The 17072-nt window shown below is 50.0% G+C and overlaps 1 protein-coding gene across 4 annotated transcripts in view; it reads left to right on the top strand.

The window, feature by feature from the left end:
* Con (leucine rich repeat protein connectin) overlaps positions 1-16131 on the top strand; it is a 231222-nt gene extending 215091 nt beyond the window's left edge. For all 4 annotated transcript variants that reach the window (XM_025299894.1, XM_025299893.1, XM_011150478.3 and 1 more), the window contains 3 exons: positions 5900-6085; positions 6987-7120; positions 8507-16131. In XM_025299894.1, the coding sequence (XP_025155679.1) occupies positions 5900-6085; positions 6987-7120; positions 8507-8743 (557 nt within the window). In that variant the 3' untranslated portion in view covers positions 8744-16131. The remainder of the gene's footprint in view (positions 1-5899; positions 6086-6986; positions 7121-8506) is intronic.
* Positions 16132-17072: the final 941 nt, after the last annotated feature.

Below are 17072 nucleotides of genomic sequence, written 5' to 3'. Positions count from 1 at the left end.
AAATGGAGAAAGAAAAAAAAAACATACAGAAATTGTGCCACGCGAGATGAGGAAACCAAGTCGCCGACCGATTGAATTACGCGGGATGGAATTACGTGGCGGCGAAGCCAGCCCGAGTTTCACCCCTCTTTCCCGCGCGTACATCTGTGTTTGTTTTTCTTTCGCGTCCCCGAGCGAGCGGACGCGTGCGGCGCGCCCGGTCCGCCCCTGCTGCCGTTGGTCCATTATCGGCTTCTCGCGTGCAGCCTGATAAAAACACGCACGGGCTGCCACGACAGGCGAAACGAGAGCGAGCGGAAACTCTCCGCCGGCCACCGAATAAAAGTCGCATAGGTTGACTCATTAACCCTCGACGCGACGGCTCGCGAACGCCGCGAGCGAGAAAGAAATCTCTCCCCCGTCACCCTCGACTTTTTTCACGAGCTCCTCCGTCTCGTGTTAATTTCTCCGTCGCGCTTGCGACGACGCGAATACGACGTACGTTTCCGGAAACGATGAAAGCGATTCCGCATCGGTGGATCTTTTCGTGCAAATTTGTTCAAACGCGCGATCGCGCGCCAGGCTCGAGCCCCGATTATCGTGACACGCTTTGGGTCTCTCTTTTGGTGGAGCCTCTCTCTTTCTCTCAGCCGAGGACGTCGGATATTACGTCGGAACAGCGAGATCCGCGAGAGCGAGCGATATTCACGGGCGGTATTATAAAACGGCAATTTTTTGCCGTCGCGAATTGGAAGGTGCAATATAGCGGTTTTACGTGCCCACCTCCCCATAATAACTCGGCGCTGTTGAATATTTCGCCACGAACAAATTCCGCGCGGTCGTTTCGATCGAAAATTTAAAAGTTTAGTGTCGCGTCTCGGAAGCTCGCTCGCTCGCTCGCTCGCTCGCTCTGGCGCGCACGAGAGTGCGGCGCGTAATAAAAAAAGTCGGGCGCGTAAAACAAGATGCAGGCGCGCGACAGTGTTTGGCCGTCGGCACTCATCTCGTCAACGTCCGGTAACCTAATTTCGGCATTTAAAGCTCGCTCTTCAGCGGTTCGCTGTCTGCGCTGATTGGCGCCCTGGAATTTTCCCTTTATGCTTTATGACTTCTTCATTTTTATCGTTTCATTTGTTATTTTTATTTATTATTTTGTTACAGGATTTTTTATTCTTGTTACTTCCGAAGGATAGATTCCAAAGAACAGAGAGGAGAGATCAGCTTGTTTTTTTCCTTCGGTTTCTTTTTCCCTAAAATGATTTTGACTTCTTTTTTTTTTATGTCAGTTTTCTCTAACATATTTTGCCCCTGATTTTTCCTTTCTCGTCTTGAATTTTAGATTCTGCCTTTCGGGTCTTGCCGAATTTATTTATATCACGATGTAATACCAACAGTTGCTGGAACTTCGGAAGCGTATTTACGTATTTACGTATCGTTGTCTCCGCGCTCAGGCTGTTAGCTTTTTCGCTCGCGCAACGTGATTTCGCAGAGTTCGATCCTCTCCGATTCTCTTATCTTCTCGTGCAACATTCAGTGCCTCTATCGTCTCACGAGTTCTTCTTCATCTTCCTCTTGTTCCTCCTGCTTACCTTCCTCTCTTTTCTTCTCCCCGACGCGCACATTTTTACACGCGTGTATCAGCAAAAACTCAGAGAACGGGGATCGATCCGCAGATCGGAGTGCGCTGGAAAGTTAAACCGTCATATTTTCGCGAGCTCCTAGCGAAAACATTTTTACTCGGCCTCGGCAGCGCGAGTTATCGCTACCCGGAGTACGTAAAATCGCGCCGCGAAGGAACCGATCCCTTTTTCTCTTTCTCTCTCATAACGTACGATCCCGCGGAGGTTTGCTACCATCGAGCGTCTTATATCGCGCGGCACTCCTGACCGAGAAGCCACGTAGCCTCCCGAGTCTCCCCGCGATAGGTATTACGTGATCGAGGAGACAATAGGAAGGAAAGTGGCCGCGATGATTGCAAAATCGAAATGCAGAACAGCAGCGGCGCGCAGCAGGAGCGCGGAGGTGCGTCGGAAATAACGCAAACCTCACCGACACACATATACACGCGCGCGCGTGCCGCGAAGGATCGCGCGTAAACGTACGTCGGAAACGTTTCAATTTGCATCTCTTTCCGCCATTGTCGATCGAAGCAGCGCGAAGTATTCGAAGCGCAGCGCAACTACGGCTTTTATCCTCCCTCCTCCAGCCCTCGCAACCGCTGCAATAAATTCAACATCAATTTTGTTCCTCAACGACACGGTAATAAAATAAAAGAATTCCAATCCCGGAGAACGAGGGAAGCAATAAATTTTATCATAAACTACTTATTCAATTTTATGGCAACGCATCGATCTGTTGAATCCGTCCAAAAGTTCCAAAAGTTCGGCTGGCTTTTCGGGCCGAGTTCTGTCTCCGATTGCGGTCGGTGGAAAAAGGTCATCCATCAAGCGAGCAATGCGTCTTCGTCTGCGATTTCTCGTCGCCGATCTTACAAATCTGTCCCGAAAGATCGGTTTGCGTCGTCGGAAGAAAGCAGATCGCTTGAGCCGAACTTTCGTCACCGACCAAACGAAGCATCATCTCGATGGCACATCTTCGACATGCGAAATGGATTGTCACGTCGAGAGCGGCTCGGCTGCTGAGAAAGGGTTGAAACAGCGTTTGGGGAGAGGAGGGTGGGCTGTAAGCTTCGGTGTACTTAGATGCAGTTGGAAAGATTATTGGCGCGCTGCCCGATTCTTCTCGGGGAGGTACATCCCTCGTATCGGCGTCGTCTCTCGCTCGATTTCGAGCTCGGGGCGGGAAGAAGCGATAGCAGCTCCGAAGGGACATCGGAAAACTTTCAACCACGCCAAGTGCGAATGTGCGTTCGTGTACACACATACACACACACACACGTAGTGTGTGCGCGCGGGCACGTATGCGAGTGCACCGGTGTCCTCACTTTTCCGAGGCGCCCGATATAAAGGCAGGGGGTGCTATTTATTCTCTTTCATCTCGATACGATCGGCGATAGCTCCTCGATATGCTCCGCGCGACACGAAAAACATCGATGCCCCCGTTTGCATCGCGCGCTCTTCCGCTTCCTCTTCTCTTCCTTCTCGTCCTCTTCCAGCTCCTCCTCGAAGTCTCGCGAGATTCAGCCGACGCTGGACGATATCGGGACTATTGGGAGTACTGGCGCGCAGCTGATAACCGCCCGATAAGAGAATCGTTCGCGGCTGGCGATCGATAAACTAAGCGGCCATTAAGTTTCGCGGATAACCGAGAATTAAGTTTCCAATCGGATGCGCCTGGCCACAGGTGTTTTATTAGCCTGGATAAGGCTCTCGCGATATGGGGAGGAATATAAAGAAAACAAAAATTTTCGAGGACCGAAGAGAGAGAGAGAGAGAGAGAGGGAGAGAAATCACGCGAAGGAGGGAAAGAGGGAGAAAAAACGGGCGAGAAAATTAGCGGGAGAGAAAATGTTCTGAATTCTTCTCAGAGCGATTTCCTATCGGAAAGTCTTTTTCATTTATTCTATATAACACTATCACGCGGTAAGCCGTCTTCTCTCTTTTCCTTATCCCCCTTTTTCGTTTTATCTCACTCTCTCTCTCTCTCTCTCTCTCTCTCTCTCTCTCTGTTTCGCGTGAACCGGTTGCTCGACCGAGGGAAAACTAAGCGAAGACGAAGAGAATGAGAACGTACGACGGCATTGGGAAAAGAGAAAGAGAGATAGTTCTTTCTCTCTCTCTCTCTCTCTCTCTCTCTCTCTCTCTCTCTTGCTCGGGGGTGGAAAGGAGAAAATCGAAGTAGCGAGGTAACAGAACGACACACCGCAATCGCATGAATTTCTGAGGGTCACCGGGGATGCGGGCATTTCGCGGAACGAACCTGCGCAACGACGAGCTTCCCGGCACCCCGCGTTGTATTATTAATCAATTAATTAAAATGCTCACTACCAAGGTACGTGGCGTCAGTTTTCGTCTACACAAACGCGGCATTGCTTGCGCTTTGAATAATTGCGTCGCCGAACTTTTCTCACGCGGGAACGCAGCCACTCCCGCGATACCGCTAAATACAATGTTCACCGTGCGTTATGTACTTACGCGGCCGCAGCGCTTCGCGCGCTCTCGCCGAGCTCGAGAACCCTTAATCGTGAATAGCCTTCCTTTCCTCACGAGGAGGAAACAGGAATGCGCGATGTGTGCGGGGAGATGCGGATCTCGTCGTCGATTTTTACGGGCTGCGGATACGCTGCGCGTAAACGCTTAAGGACCTGAAACAACTCCGCGAAAATAATTCGTTGAAAAATTGACTGTTGGCGAATGTATCCACGAGTTTTCGAAACAGAGTAATATGAGCAAGCGAATATTGAAGCAAGTGTTTTCCTCTATTTCACGCGTTTCATGTGCACTGTAAATTTTTCAAATATCATTTTTTAAACTACAAGCCCATGTGTATGTTGTAAAAAGAATCGAATGTGAAATTGTCAAATATAACCAAAACAACCAAATAGAGGCATCTTTTGCCGGATACGCTTTTGTACACACCGCAATTTCGGGAATATCCGCCCGCGATGAACTTTTAGCGGATTATAGTCGGGGGAGTTATTTCAACCGTCAAAATTGCGCGAGCAGATACAACTATCGTAATATTCTCGCTATTTTACAGCCATTCCAAGATCCGTTAAGTTGCAAGAGAGACATGTCTGTACGCATCTCTCTATTAACGGCGTCGTCGCCTCAAAATATAACTCACGAATATCTTCGCGTGTTCGGTCTCGCGCAAAATCTCAGCGGGTCGCGCCGGGATCGCCGACAATTCTCGACATTCTCGCCGGGGCACGGGCACATCGAATATCTTCGCTGTAATGTACTTCGCAGCTAGGATATTCGATGTACGTACGTATAAAAAGTACTAATGTGTAACGCGCCAAGGTATTGACGCGATTTGACAGCGCGCGAGCGCAATTCTAACGCATCCGCACGCGCATACGCACGCGAAAATATAATTATCACTCGGTCGTGTGGACGCACGGAGACACAAAACGCGAGCGACATGCGAAACGGGAACGGCTCGTAATTACGTTAATGATAACCGCGATCGCAATTTCATTAGAAGATAATGATGAAAAATAATGCCACGGCTGCTGCTGACGGCGAACGCGAGCGGGTCGCGCTTGGTCGACGCTTGGCGTTTCGAGTGCGATTCGTCAATGCCCATGTGCTCTTTATTCGCCGTCATTCGCAGAAATTGCATTTGACTCTGCGCATAAAGCGCGCAAAGTCGAGGACGCTTCGGAAAAGGCAATTTGCGCAAATTACATCACGACCCGAAACACGAAACGCAAATTTTCCAGTCAGAAAAGTGATTATTCCCCTTCACTCTCTCTCTCCCTCTCTCTCTCTCTCTCTCTCTCTCTCTCTCTCTCTCTCTCTCTCTATCTCTCTATCTCTCTTTCTATTTCCGTGTGTGTGTGTATCTTTCTCACTCACACCCTGTGTCGTTGCCACTCTACTATTCAAATTCGAGTTTCGGAGTTGCGCGAAATGCGCCGAACACGACTGGTCCGTGCGGAAAAACGCACAGAATCGTTGCACGCAGAGCGGTACGAGCGGGAATGTTTCCGCGTCCGATCTCGGTGCGTGTCTGTACGTCGTAGTCGAAAATTATCGAAGTATTCAACACGAATGTCTCGCAGTAGAATGTCTAGTAGTCTCTAATTGGCCGGCTATTCGCGTGCCACGAAGTGTTCTACGAACACTTTTCCGCCGGGAATGGAGCGGAAATTAATTAACAACGAATAGGGCACCGTCACTCTCGAGAAGGATTACGAGAGTTCGTGAAAGGAAAACGGTAAAGAGCGACGGTAACGCGGCGCTCCGAATAAGGAAACTTTGTCTGACCAGCGCGCGTCTCTTTCTACTTGCAGACAACAAGCTGTCCTGCGACTGCAAGCTCACCTGGACCTGGAGTCTGCGCAACGAGACGAAGAACATGCAGCTGAAGGCCCTGCTGGAGAAGCTTACTTGCCTGATGGAGAGCAACAATACCACGGAGAAGCTTCACGGCGAGGACCTGGAGAGGAATCAGCCGCTGGAGATGATGCAGAGTCCCGGTGAGTCTTGGCCGCGCGCAACGTCTGGCGGATTTCCGTCGCGACTTCAGCGCTGGCGAGCGGCGTCAAAAGTTCGCCCGAGGGAAAATAGACGAGTCGCGTACGCAGGATATCCGCGGGATTTTCGGCGGATCGACACTCGCATGCGAAAAAGCCGAGGCGTCATAGATCAAACGTTTGGCCGAGATGAAATTCTGCCGCCACTTCAGACTGCGATTTGTCAACGCTGTTGGAAAGTTTACGTTCACTTTGGCGCTTTATACGGACGCGTATGTTCAGGTTTCTGCTTGTAAATTGAATTTTTCTTGGGGAGGATACGACGAGCGTTATTATGGACAAGTGCTCACCGTGAAGTTATTCGACGTGGAAAAGGAAAGTGTTATCGTACGATCGACAGGTGTCGATAATTAGGTGGTAGTTTGAACAATTTTCCTACTTAGATTTAACAATTGTGTCCTCTGCAAGCAAAGCTTTGCTTTTGAATCGCGCAAGAGGAGGTTTGTGCCACTTGTCTCGGGCGCAAAGTAGAAATTCAGTTCCCACGTAAATTTGAAATCTATCACAAGTCCAAAAGTCCGGCAAGTGTTGGGAAACTACAATCACAACTCATCAAATTCCGACCCTGCTGAACACGAGAAAAATCGTCTTACATTTCTAATTTAATTCGACGAGGTTCTCTCGAGTCTAGTCTGTCGTGAGTGCATTCTCGTCGAAGACCGTCGAATTAAACTTTAGTTCGTCACGTCGAGCGAATATTTCTCATGCGACATAACTTCGCTAAATTCAAAGGAAGCGAAAGAGCGCGACGAGAGCTACAGCCAAAGAAAGAGAAAGAGAGGGAGAGAGGCGATGGCAGACCTCGAAGAATATGTTTAACATAACCCGTGAACGCGTGTTACAGAAGAGAACGCCGCCGATAATTCCAAGTACAGCGACGCAGGCGACGAGGACGGCAATCGCGACGAGGAGGACCGCGAGAATTACGACGAGGTCGAGCTCGAGATTTCCTCGCCGCTCCCGAATCTCAACGTCAAGGTAAGACGCGCCCGTTTATCTCGCGATTTCTCTGATTGCGGAGGCGCCGCCGTCGCCGAGCGAGCGAGCGAGCGAGCGAGAGGGCAACTCTCTCGTTCGCTCTCGTCCGCGGACGAGATCTCGTCATTTTTCCGAGCTCTTCCAACCGAGAGCACCACGTCGAGGAACACGCCGATCTCAATTCTACGCGGAGCCGCGCGACCTTAATTTCGGCGCGTCGGCCGACATAAATTCGGATTAAGATCGCCCGATACGTTTTTCGCAACACGACGCGCGCGCTCGCGCGCGCACGCCGCGCTGTTGTATTATGAAACTCCCTCGGCGGGCGATAACCGCGCGAATTGCCCGATCCTTCATGAATATTCCAGCTCGCAACGCTGATTAGACGCGCTCTCGCGGATCGACTAATTCAAATGCTCGCCGGTATTCGCACGCGCCTAATTGTATCTGTAATCGATCTCGACACGAAGGCGCGCACCTCGCGAGCGCCTCCTCCTCGTCCCTTTATTCCGCCATTAACTTTCTAAAGTGGCACCCCCCGCGCCCGTCGATAGCCTCGGTCGAGAAGGGGAGGTAGTTAATCGATCGCGAGTCTAGTTTACATGGGCTCACGCTACCGCCGCGTCTCGCACGATTCGCGATTCGCGCGCGCGGACGTGCCGCGATCACGGAACTTGCGTCCACTTAACACGATCGGCGGTTCCGCCTCGCGCATCCTGCACGATATGTAGGGAATTAGTTAATTTAACGAGGGAAAAATATCACGGGGAGAGGAAAACCAGCCGAACGCGTTTAGTCGAGTTCCTTCTTTGCGCTCTCAGAGGTTGCCGCGCGCGGTGCTGCCTTGGAACGTGTCTTAGAATAAAATTAGGATAAAAAAAGTTAGTTCTCCTTGAGAACTAACGGATCGTCGGTTTGCATTCAATTTGTTTGAGAGCCAAGAGGCGTCTGCTCTTTAGTATTTTCCGAGTTTCGTGAGAAATCTTCGACGATATTGCTGCGGTGCTGTCGAGTAAAACGCCGGGCGTTGATGATTCAAATCAATTATCTTTCAATTAATTTGTTAGTTATTAAAAAATCAATTGCTTCACGAGTTCACACATTTCACAAATCGCAATTACGTCGCAAATGTGATCTCGACGAAACATAAAATTAACTCGTCGATTAATAATTCTAACGCGACGGGAAAATCGAGAAAACCAGACACTCCGGTCCGATCGATCCGGCGCTGAACCGGAGACGCGACGCTGCCAATGCCGATTGCTCGGCGGAGGCGGCCGGAAAAGCCGGGAACGCGAATGCGAGATCTCGTCGGCGCTCCATTCGAATCAGAATCCGCGTGCAGCAATCAACACCGCCAACCGGCGCGGCCGTTTTCATGCGCAGACCGAGTGCGGCGGCAAGATGTGCTACACGAAGCGGCTGTTCGACCTGAAGCCGGAGGACCTGCCGTGCCCGGAGTTCTCGCGGGAGGATCTCATGGCGTCGGAGCAGCCCTCCAGCCATCACGAGAAAGCCCGCGTCGGCCTGTCCGGCTCGATCTGGTTCAGCTCGTCGGCCCAGGCCGTCCGTTCCGTCCTCGCAGCCTCCTTATTGCCGTTACTTCTTGTCCTCTTCACGTAGAAGCGGCTGCTGCGCGTGCGAGTCGACGAAACGAGGAGGGTAGCCGGCGATCCCGGCCTTCCGGTATCCCCCAGCGCGTGAATGGCACAACACGTAAAACACGCTAAACTGAAACGGCCGTGTGAGAGAGACGAGTGGACTGTCGCGTGCTTGGGTGGCTGGCTGGTTGGGTGGTTGGCTGGCTGACTGCTGCGTGTGTGTGTGTGTGTGTATGTGTGAGTGCGTGCGTGCGTGCGTGCGTGTGTGTGTGCGTGTGTATGTGCGTATGGGTGTGTGCACTTAAATAGAAAACCGATCGTAGACAAATCGACTCGACGTACTTTCGAAACAGCTCGAGAAGCACCATGGCGTACGCCCGTGAAGGTCCTTCTTTCCCACGAAGCGGGGGGGGGATCATCGAGTTCCGCCTCTCCCGAGGTATCGTGGGTGACACGCGACCTTCGTTGGATTTTTTCAGGCTCTTTCGGACGTGCGTCCGGATGTCGCGTGACTCATCGTCGTTCGAAGGTACACTAGTACGAGCGAATGGTAATGATCGGCGGACCTGAATTCAACGCGAGTGTCGAGGGATCGGTGTCGACACATCGGTGTGTAAACTCGGGAGCGAGCTCAAGTTAAATCCGCTTGGTGAGACGCGCGCGAAACCCTTCGTCCTCCTTCTCCTCTCGCTCCTTCTCCACGTCTCGCAATCCGGATTGCGCGCGGCAGCTTTTTCTCCCCTTAGCTTTTCCCGCCTCTCTCGCCTGGCGCCTTATCGCGTCTTCTCTTCTGTTTAATGTCGTAACGAGTTTTACGGCGATTGAACCGATTTTACGAGGATTTCCCGAATCGACTCGTCGCCGTGTACATGCCAGCCGCCAATTCGATCACGTCAGCAGGTATTCTCGAAGACACTGCAGAGTGTCTACGTGTGGAACGCTCGCTCTTATCTCACCGAAGAAGAAGGAGAGAGAGAGAGAGAGAGAGAGAGAGTTAATGAAGAAGAGAGTAATTAACTCTTGTTGGGTATCGTGGGATTTATTAGACGCTTGATTGACGCTCTCCCGAAAGCGAAGTTGTACTCGTAAGTACAACTTCACTTCACATTCTCCGCTGTGTTTCTTCGCGTACATTCGTTTCAATTTTGCTCCCTCGAATTTTAGCAGCTTTCGGCTTTAACAGCGGCGCACAGCGGTGCATGTTATGTTCCCTTTTCGAGGAAAAGTTTCGAATTTCAAGAAACATTTTCCGGCTTTCCGGTCTTCTTCTGATCTTCGAGAATTCCGAAAATCTTTCAATTCGCCAAATTTGCGGAAGAAAGGGAGAGAGGAGCGAGAAGACGAATGCGACGCGCGTATATTACAAAGAATTAAAATTGAATTAAAATTAAAGTTATTACCCCGTGGTGTGCCCTAGACGAAGTTTGGCGTTCCAAGTTCAAGTCTCAGACGTAGACCCACTTTTGAACAACGTCCAATGAATAAATTATCATCGGCGATGAACGAAAGTAGCTTCGTCTACGCTTCTAATAAACCACTCTCTTCATCAGCCCTTCCTCTTGCCAAGTTCGCCCTTCTCACTCATTCCCGTCCTCCTCGTTTCCTTCACATTTTCGCCTTTATGACGCATCTAACGTTCCCCTCTTCCGCGTTATAAGTCGTTTCGGTCCTCGTACGCACGAGCGCCAATTACACGTCGCTAATAACACGCCAGACAATCGAGAGTAGAGTCGTATGAGTCGAGAAATGCATATATTATACATATATATATATATGTATATATATATATATACAGCAGTCAAACGTAGAAAAAAAGTCGAAGAAGAAGAGAACGCAGGCGGAGAAGCGTTTCCACGGTGCGAAAGATTCGTATTCCTCGACGAACGTGACGCAATTACGCGATAATTCTTATCGATCCGAGTGGAATTCGTTCGTTTCTCAATCACCTCTTTTCCGTGAATTTCCTTTTCCTTTTCTCGAATTTGCTGGAAAATGCTTATTCGGGGGGGAAGATATTCTATTCTTCCTGCATTTCCAGTTCTTAACACTCGCGCAAGGCGCGAAAATATTTAATCTAAATTCTTCAGCATCGTTTCGCATTATTTTTCCCTCCACCTGCGACAACGAACAATAAACGGAAAAAGAACATTGGAACATGGTACGGTGACTACCTTATTCGGAGAAAAAGTAAATCGAATCTCCTCTCCTTCGACTTCCGAGTGTGTATTAATAAAAACGGAGCGTCAGCAATCGTTTATCTTTCAACACGCGTGTCGAAACCTTTCTCCCCGGACCTCGTTTGGCACCTCGCTGAATATCGAGTTGTCCTTCCGCCCGAAAAGGAGATCGAACGAATTTTTTAATTCCTCCCCTGCGCGTAGGGAAAGCCGAGCCCGCCTCTTACGGGAGAAGAGGATTAAGAAACTTCTCTCCATCATCTCTCCGACCGGGGTAACACCCGATCCAAGAAACGGAATCCGACAGAGACGCCGACGAACCTTTCGCACCGACTTAATTCAATCCAAGAGAAAAAAGACCAAGAGAGCGGAGAGCGGGTGAATCATGAGGCGCGTCCGGAATCGCGTCGGTCCGATTTGCGTGGGGTCGAACGCCACTTCCGGGCCTCATGGCTCCCCGTGGGCGCTGCGTTTACCGCCAAAGTCGTTACCGTGTCTGCAAGATATCTGCACTTTCGTGTACTTGCTTTACCTACCTACGCATTGTCGCGTGCGATATGTGCTGTGTACGGCTTCGTGCGTGCGCGCGTGCGCGCGCGCGCGCGCGCGTGTGTGTGTGTGTATGTGTACGCCCGTCTGCATATGCGTGTGCGTGTGTGCGCTTGTTACCGAGTGTGGGTGCGTGACTGTTGTAAGAATATAAACCAAATACCGCGCACTGCCGTTTCTCGTTAGGTACATTCGCTTGCGTAACTAGGTGCCATTTAGACGATATAGCTCATCGCATCTCTAACACTCGTTCTCGAGCCGGCCGACGACCATTCAACACCACCACCATCACCACCATCATCACTGCCGAGTCACGGCCAAGTCGGTAGTTTCCGGACGAAACCGCGGAACACACACCCTCGGTGGGGCGCCGTCTCGTAGCCCGAGAGGGTCGCTCTCTCCCTCTCTCTCTCTCTCTCTCTCTCTCTCTCTCTCTCTCTCTCTCTCTCTCTCTCTCTCTCTCTCTCTCTCTCTCTCTCGAGGAGCGAAAGGGGGAGCGAAATAAAACCGCGAAAAGGGACGCTTCTCCGAGTGTTCCGCCGGCAACAATTGAAATATCGGGAAGTATATTGAATATACGAGCGCGTTGAATATGCAACAACACACAGAGAGAAAGAGCGGTCTCCGTTCTCTCGCCTCGGGGATCACCCAAGACTCCTTTTATTATCCTTCGATCCCTCGTGACTCCTCTTTATCCCGCGGGTTTATATCTGCGAGAACACCAAATGCGTCGCGCACCGCCGTATCTCCGCTATCTCGAGCGACTAGAAAAACTTTGCTCGCGTAATCCCGGCGAGTTTCCGCCGTCTCTCTTACGTGGTTGGTCCGTTGCGTCGCGCGCGCGACGGATGAACGACGATTTTCGGCTGCCGCACGCGCGATCGTTACTCTCGAAGTTCCTCGCCCGAAGTGAGACCTCGCTCGAAGAACGAGGAGTGGACATCGGCGCGATTCGATATCGCGAAAACATCGCCGTTCGGGGCTGGATGTTTTGCAACTCGAAGATGGTCATCGGACGGATTTGTAATCCATACGAGGGAACGTCGAATTCGATCGCGAGAGAATTCGCTGCAATTACGACGGACATATGTCGCATGGGATCTTTTCGATTTCAAGTAATAAATAAGAATGAAGCGTTTTATGATTATTAAATGATAAGTAATAATAAAGTGTCTAGTAACAGGAGGGAATTTCGAGTGGGAATGTTCAGCCGACGATTCGAAGCGGAAAATTCGTTATTTACGAGTGAAAAGTCTCGCTCGAGCGAGACCGGCTGTCACTCCGCTTTTCGAGTGGAATTTCACTGGAGGAAATTTCCAGAGTAAAAATCATAGGAATCGACACCGGGAATTTTCGGATTCGAACGGTATCCGTACTTCGGACGATTCTGAATAATTCGAATCTCGAGGTGGAGCCTCGAACCGGTCTCGAACTTGAGACGTTGCGTTTCGAAGCGCTCGGAAATCTAAGCATCACCGCACATACGATACACACACACACACACACACACACACACACATACCCACAAGTAAAAAAAATCGAAGCGACGCTACACTGTATCCGCAATTCGCCGAGATTACACCCAGCACCCTCGCGATCGGCCAGTCTCATGCGTGAGACGCAGATCTCGCAGAGTTAGCAAAGTAAATATCCTTGATATCCTCGGGTACTGAAAATCCTTCATCCTCGACCAGGCGCGACGCGGCACGCCGCCAATAAAATCCTCGACTCGTCCCCGTCCGTCCGTCCGACCTACCGACCGACCGAGCGTCCGATCGGCCGCTCTCAGCAGCGCACAGTCGGACTCCTTGATTCTTCCCGAGGGGGATAAAACGGGTGAGTTTGTCTGAAATTCCTCCGACAAGCAGAATAAACATGCCCTCTCTCGCGTGAGACGACCGAGCGAGAGGCGAACGTGACATTGCGTGTTGACTTCTGCTTCCCTCCAGCCTCCGGCGTTGTCGGGCGTTTTTACCTTCCGCTGTCCGATTCGTCGGTGATCTCGAGGACACATTCGACATACGTAGATATCTATGTACGTACGGAGGGAGAATCAAATGAAGTAAGTAAAACGCGCGGCGGTGAACTTCTTCCTCTCTCTGTGTCGCATTATAATTCAGCAAAACCAAAGAGACAGGAAGAAAATGTCGCGGGGAAGGAAAGAAAAAGGAGAAGAGCGAAAATATAAGAGGAAAGAAGGTTCATGTATTGTTACTCGTGGAGGTCGACGAGATACGTACGGAAAACCAAACAGCACGTTGAACCGAAAGTTACACGGGCAGCGGTACCAGCGGTGCAGGCTCGGAACTTTCTATTAGTTAGAGAAACCAGCGACACCCCGCGCGCGATACAAAGAGGTATGGTCGTGTTGCGTATGTATACACATAAACACACACACACGCACACCACACACACACACACACACACGCACACACGCACGCACACACATATACATACACATATGCTGCAAGCCACTGCCACAATTTTTCCTGACGTACAATCATCGTCGTCGTCCTGTCGCTACCTTCGCAGCAGGAGGCCACGTTGGACTCTTTCGTCGGAAACAGAGAAAGAAAAAAGGGAGAAAAAAAGCGAAACGGCGAAAAACGCACGAGTACCAAGACACACGTACGACGGATGACGTGTGTGAAATTCGCAAGGAGAAAACACGCGGGAATTAATTATCTTATAAATATAATCATCTAAAGAGCGTACTATACGATATAACGATACCGATATACCGATAACGTGGAGCGCCGCGCGCCCCTCGCGGAACAATGACGAAGAGAGAATTGAAACAAAAAGAATTATCGATAATGTTGAGGTTGTTTGTCATAGTATATGCGTTGTCATAGAGTAACGTGATATGTCTATATAGTATATGAAAATATGTCGGGCCGCGCATGCAGTGGCAGAGCAATCGCCACCGCCGCCGCCGCCGCCGCCGCCGCCGCCGCCGCCGCCGCCGCCGCCGCCGCCGCCTCCGCTGCCGCCGGTCAGGCTTTAGCGGTTTTCATTAGCGGAACATTGCCGTAGCCCGAGAGTCGAGACCGCGAAGGAGGTGTGGGTGAGTCAAGGGTCATCGGGTCTCGACCTCGATGGATCGGCCAGAAGAAGAGAAAGAGGGAGAGAAGGAGGGAGGGGGAGAGGGTGGCGAAGAGACGTCGAATGCCGCGTTTGCGGGGCGAGAAACGCACGCTTGTTCCTTTCTTCCTGGTTGTTTCTTCTTGCGCGAGGTCGCTGTCGCCGTCGTCGTCGTCGTCGTCGTCGTCGTCGCCGCCGACGCGCCACAGTGCGGCACGACACACCTGTTGTTGGCTGAGAAGCGCGCGTGTAATTAAAATGAAAACGTCAGAAAGGGGAGAGAGGGGGAAGAAAGAAAAGTATCAACGGGGGTAGCGCGCGTCCACCACGTTACCGGGGGACTCTTTGACTCCGCCGATGCGGCGACACAGGACGAGGAAACTGCGAGCGACGCGACGCGCCACTCCCACTCTCGTTTCTCTTAACCCTTTCGCGCCGTACCGGGAGGTAGCAGAGGATTCGTTAGATCGACACGGGGATCTCCGTCTGAATTGTCCCGCAACCCCCTCTCACCCCTCTCTCTCACGAGAACAGATTGTCAGGGATTATTCCGAGAGGGTGAACGAGGAGGTTCGTTCGCTCGTTCGTTCGTTCGTTCGTTCGTTCGTTCGTTCGTTCGTTTGCTTCGTCGTGTCGAGCATATAAACACAGTGAAGTGTATACACGTAACGTATGTAATTAACGTTCTCATTAATTCCCGCGTACAGTCACTCTGCAATTTCGCAGCTCCTTCGGCTGTCGTAAATTCCGTTTCGATATCACGCGGCGGGGTTGCAGCACGTTAAGTTTCTCCTTTTAATTTATTGTCTGAAAGTTGTCAGTACAAATACTTTTCGCGTCGTCACCAGGTAAAGGATAAGGATTTATACAGGCGGTGGCGAAAGGGTTAACAGTTATCCTGCAAACGTAGGATAATAAAACGAAGAAAAAACAAATAAAAATAAAAGAAAAAGTAGCATGTTAAGATAACTTCCTTTTTTGTCGTTTTTTCTCTCCTCCCTCCTCTCTCTCTCTCTCTCTCTCTCTCTTTATTTTTCTCTATTTCTCTCTTTCTCTCTCCCCCCTCGCTACGGAATCCATTAATGATCCTGATCGCGAGACATTCAACTCTTATAGATACCAAAGATAAGGAAAGTTCGGTGTTAGTTCTTAGGAAACTCTCATCTCTCGTACACGATTTACGGTCCGCCTGAAGTCGCATTATAAATAAAATAGACTAACTAATACATCGTTAAACTTGATATGTGAATAAATGAACGAGTACGCTGTCAATCAGTCACTGTAAGTCGAATAAAACGGGAGACCTTGAATGTTCATGGGATTCCTCCCCCTCCTCGCCTCTCTCTCTTTCTCTCCATCTTCCTCTCTTTCTCTCTCTCTCTCTCTCTTTCTCTCTTCTTGATATTAATAAATTGACCGACGAGCAGGAAGAGACAGATCACAATGTGAAGGAATGATCGACGAATCGATCGCGAATTTAATTAAGAGAATAAGTAATTAACAAAGCCGAGCAATTGGTCGATCTTCCAACGTCGCAGCATCTCTCTTCGTTCGTCCGTCGATTTTCGTGCGCCTTTTGGCACGTACACATATACACATACACACACATACACACACACACACACACACACACACACACACACAAGCATATATACACATCGTACAAATAAACATACCTTATCTTTCAAATGCGCTCTCCTTTTATTCTATTTGTATCCATCTCATTGCGTTTCCTCCACGTACGCGTATATACGTGTACACGCGTTTTCGGCATACATATTACAAACATAAATAAAATCTATATATTTGCGCGTAAATTTTGGTAATTTTCGCGGACGGTCCGCTCCCTCGGGAGATACGGGAATTTTTCACGTATGTATAATTAGTTTAAGCTCTACGAGTACGATAAGCGCAGTTTACACGCGGTAAACGTTAAATTAGGTTTAGTCTACTTTTATGGATTCACCGTCAAGCTGTAATATGTATTATATGTTCTTTTGTAAGATTTAACAGTAATCGGAAATAAATGGTCGAAGAACAGTGAAGGTGCGTGAAGGTTTTTTTTATTTCTTGCTTTCTTCACTCTCTGTCTCTCTGTCTCTCTCTCTCTCTCTCTCTCTCTCTCTCTCTTTCTTAGACACTCAATCACTCTGACTTCCTCTCTCTTTCTCGTTTGCGCTCGTTAGGTGCGCATCGATAATTACGCCTGACGAAGTGTAACGGATCGATTTCCGTATTCTCCGTATCTCGGCCTTCGAATTTGTTATCCGTAAGACAAGCACGTTCACGATCGTTACGCAACTCCGGAGCGCTCAGCGTGAAATTCCCGCAATTTAGCAGGACAGAAATATTCTGGTGAGTTGCGAGAGCGGAAATATTCTTCACGCTGCTCTCTTCCGTTTCGTAAGATCGCTCGGGCGCGGGTCGATTAATTCGCGAGATATTCCTCTAATTTACAGGAACAACTGGAAACTCCTCTCTCTCTCTCTCTCTCTCTCTCTTGTGCGCGCGCGCACGTGCAAACGAAGAAGTTAATCGGCA

The sequence above is a fragment of the Harpegnathos saltator genome, unplaced genomic scaffold, assembly GCF_003227715.2.
Source record: "Harpegnathos saltator strain DR-91 unplaced genomic scaffold, Hsal_v8.6 scaffold295, whole genome shotgun sequence".
NCBI lineage: Eukaryota > Metazoa > Arthropoda > Insecta > Hymenoptera > Formicidae > Harpegnathos > Harpegnathos saltator.
Note: the sequence above shows the minus strand (reverse complement) of the source record. Positions and strands in the feature narration are given on the sequence as shown.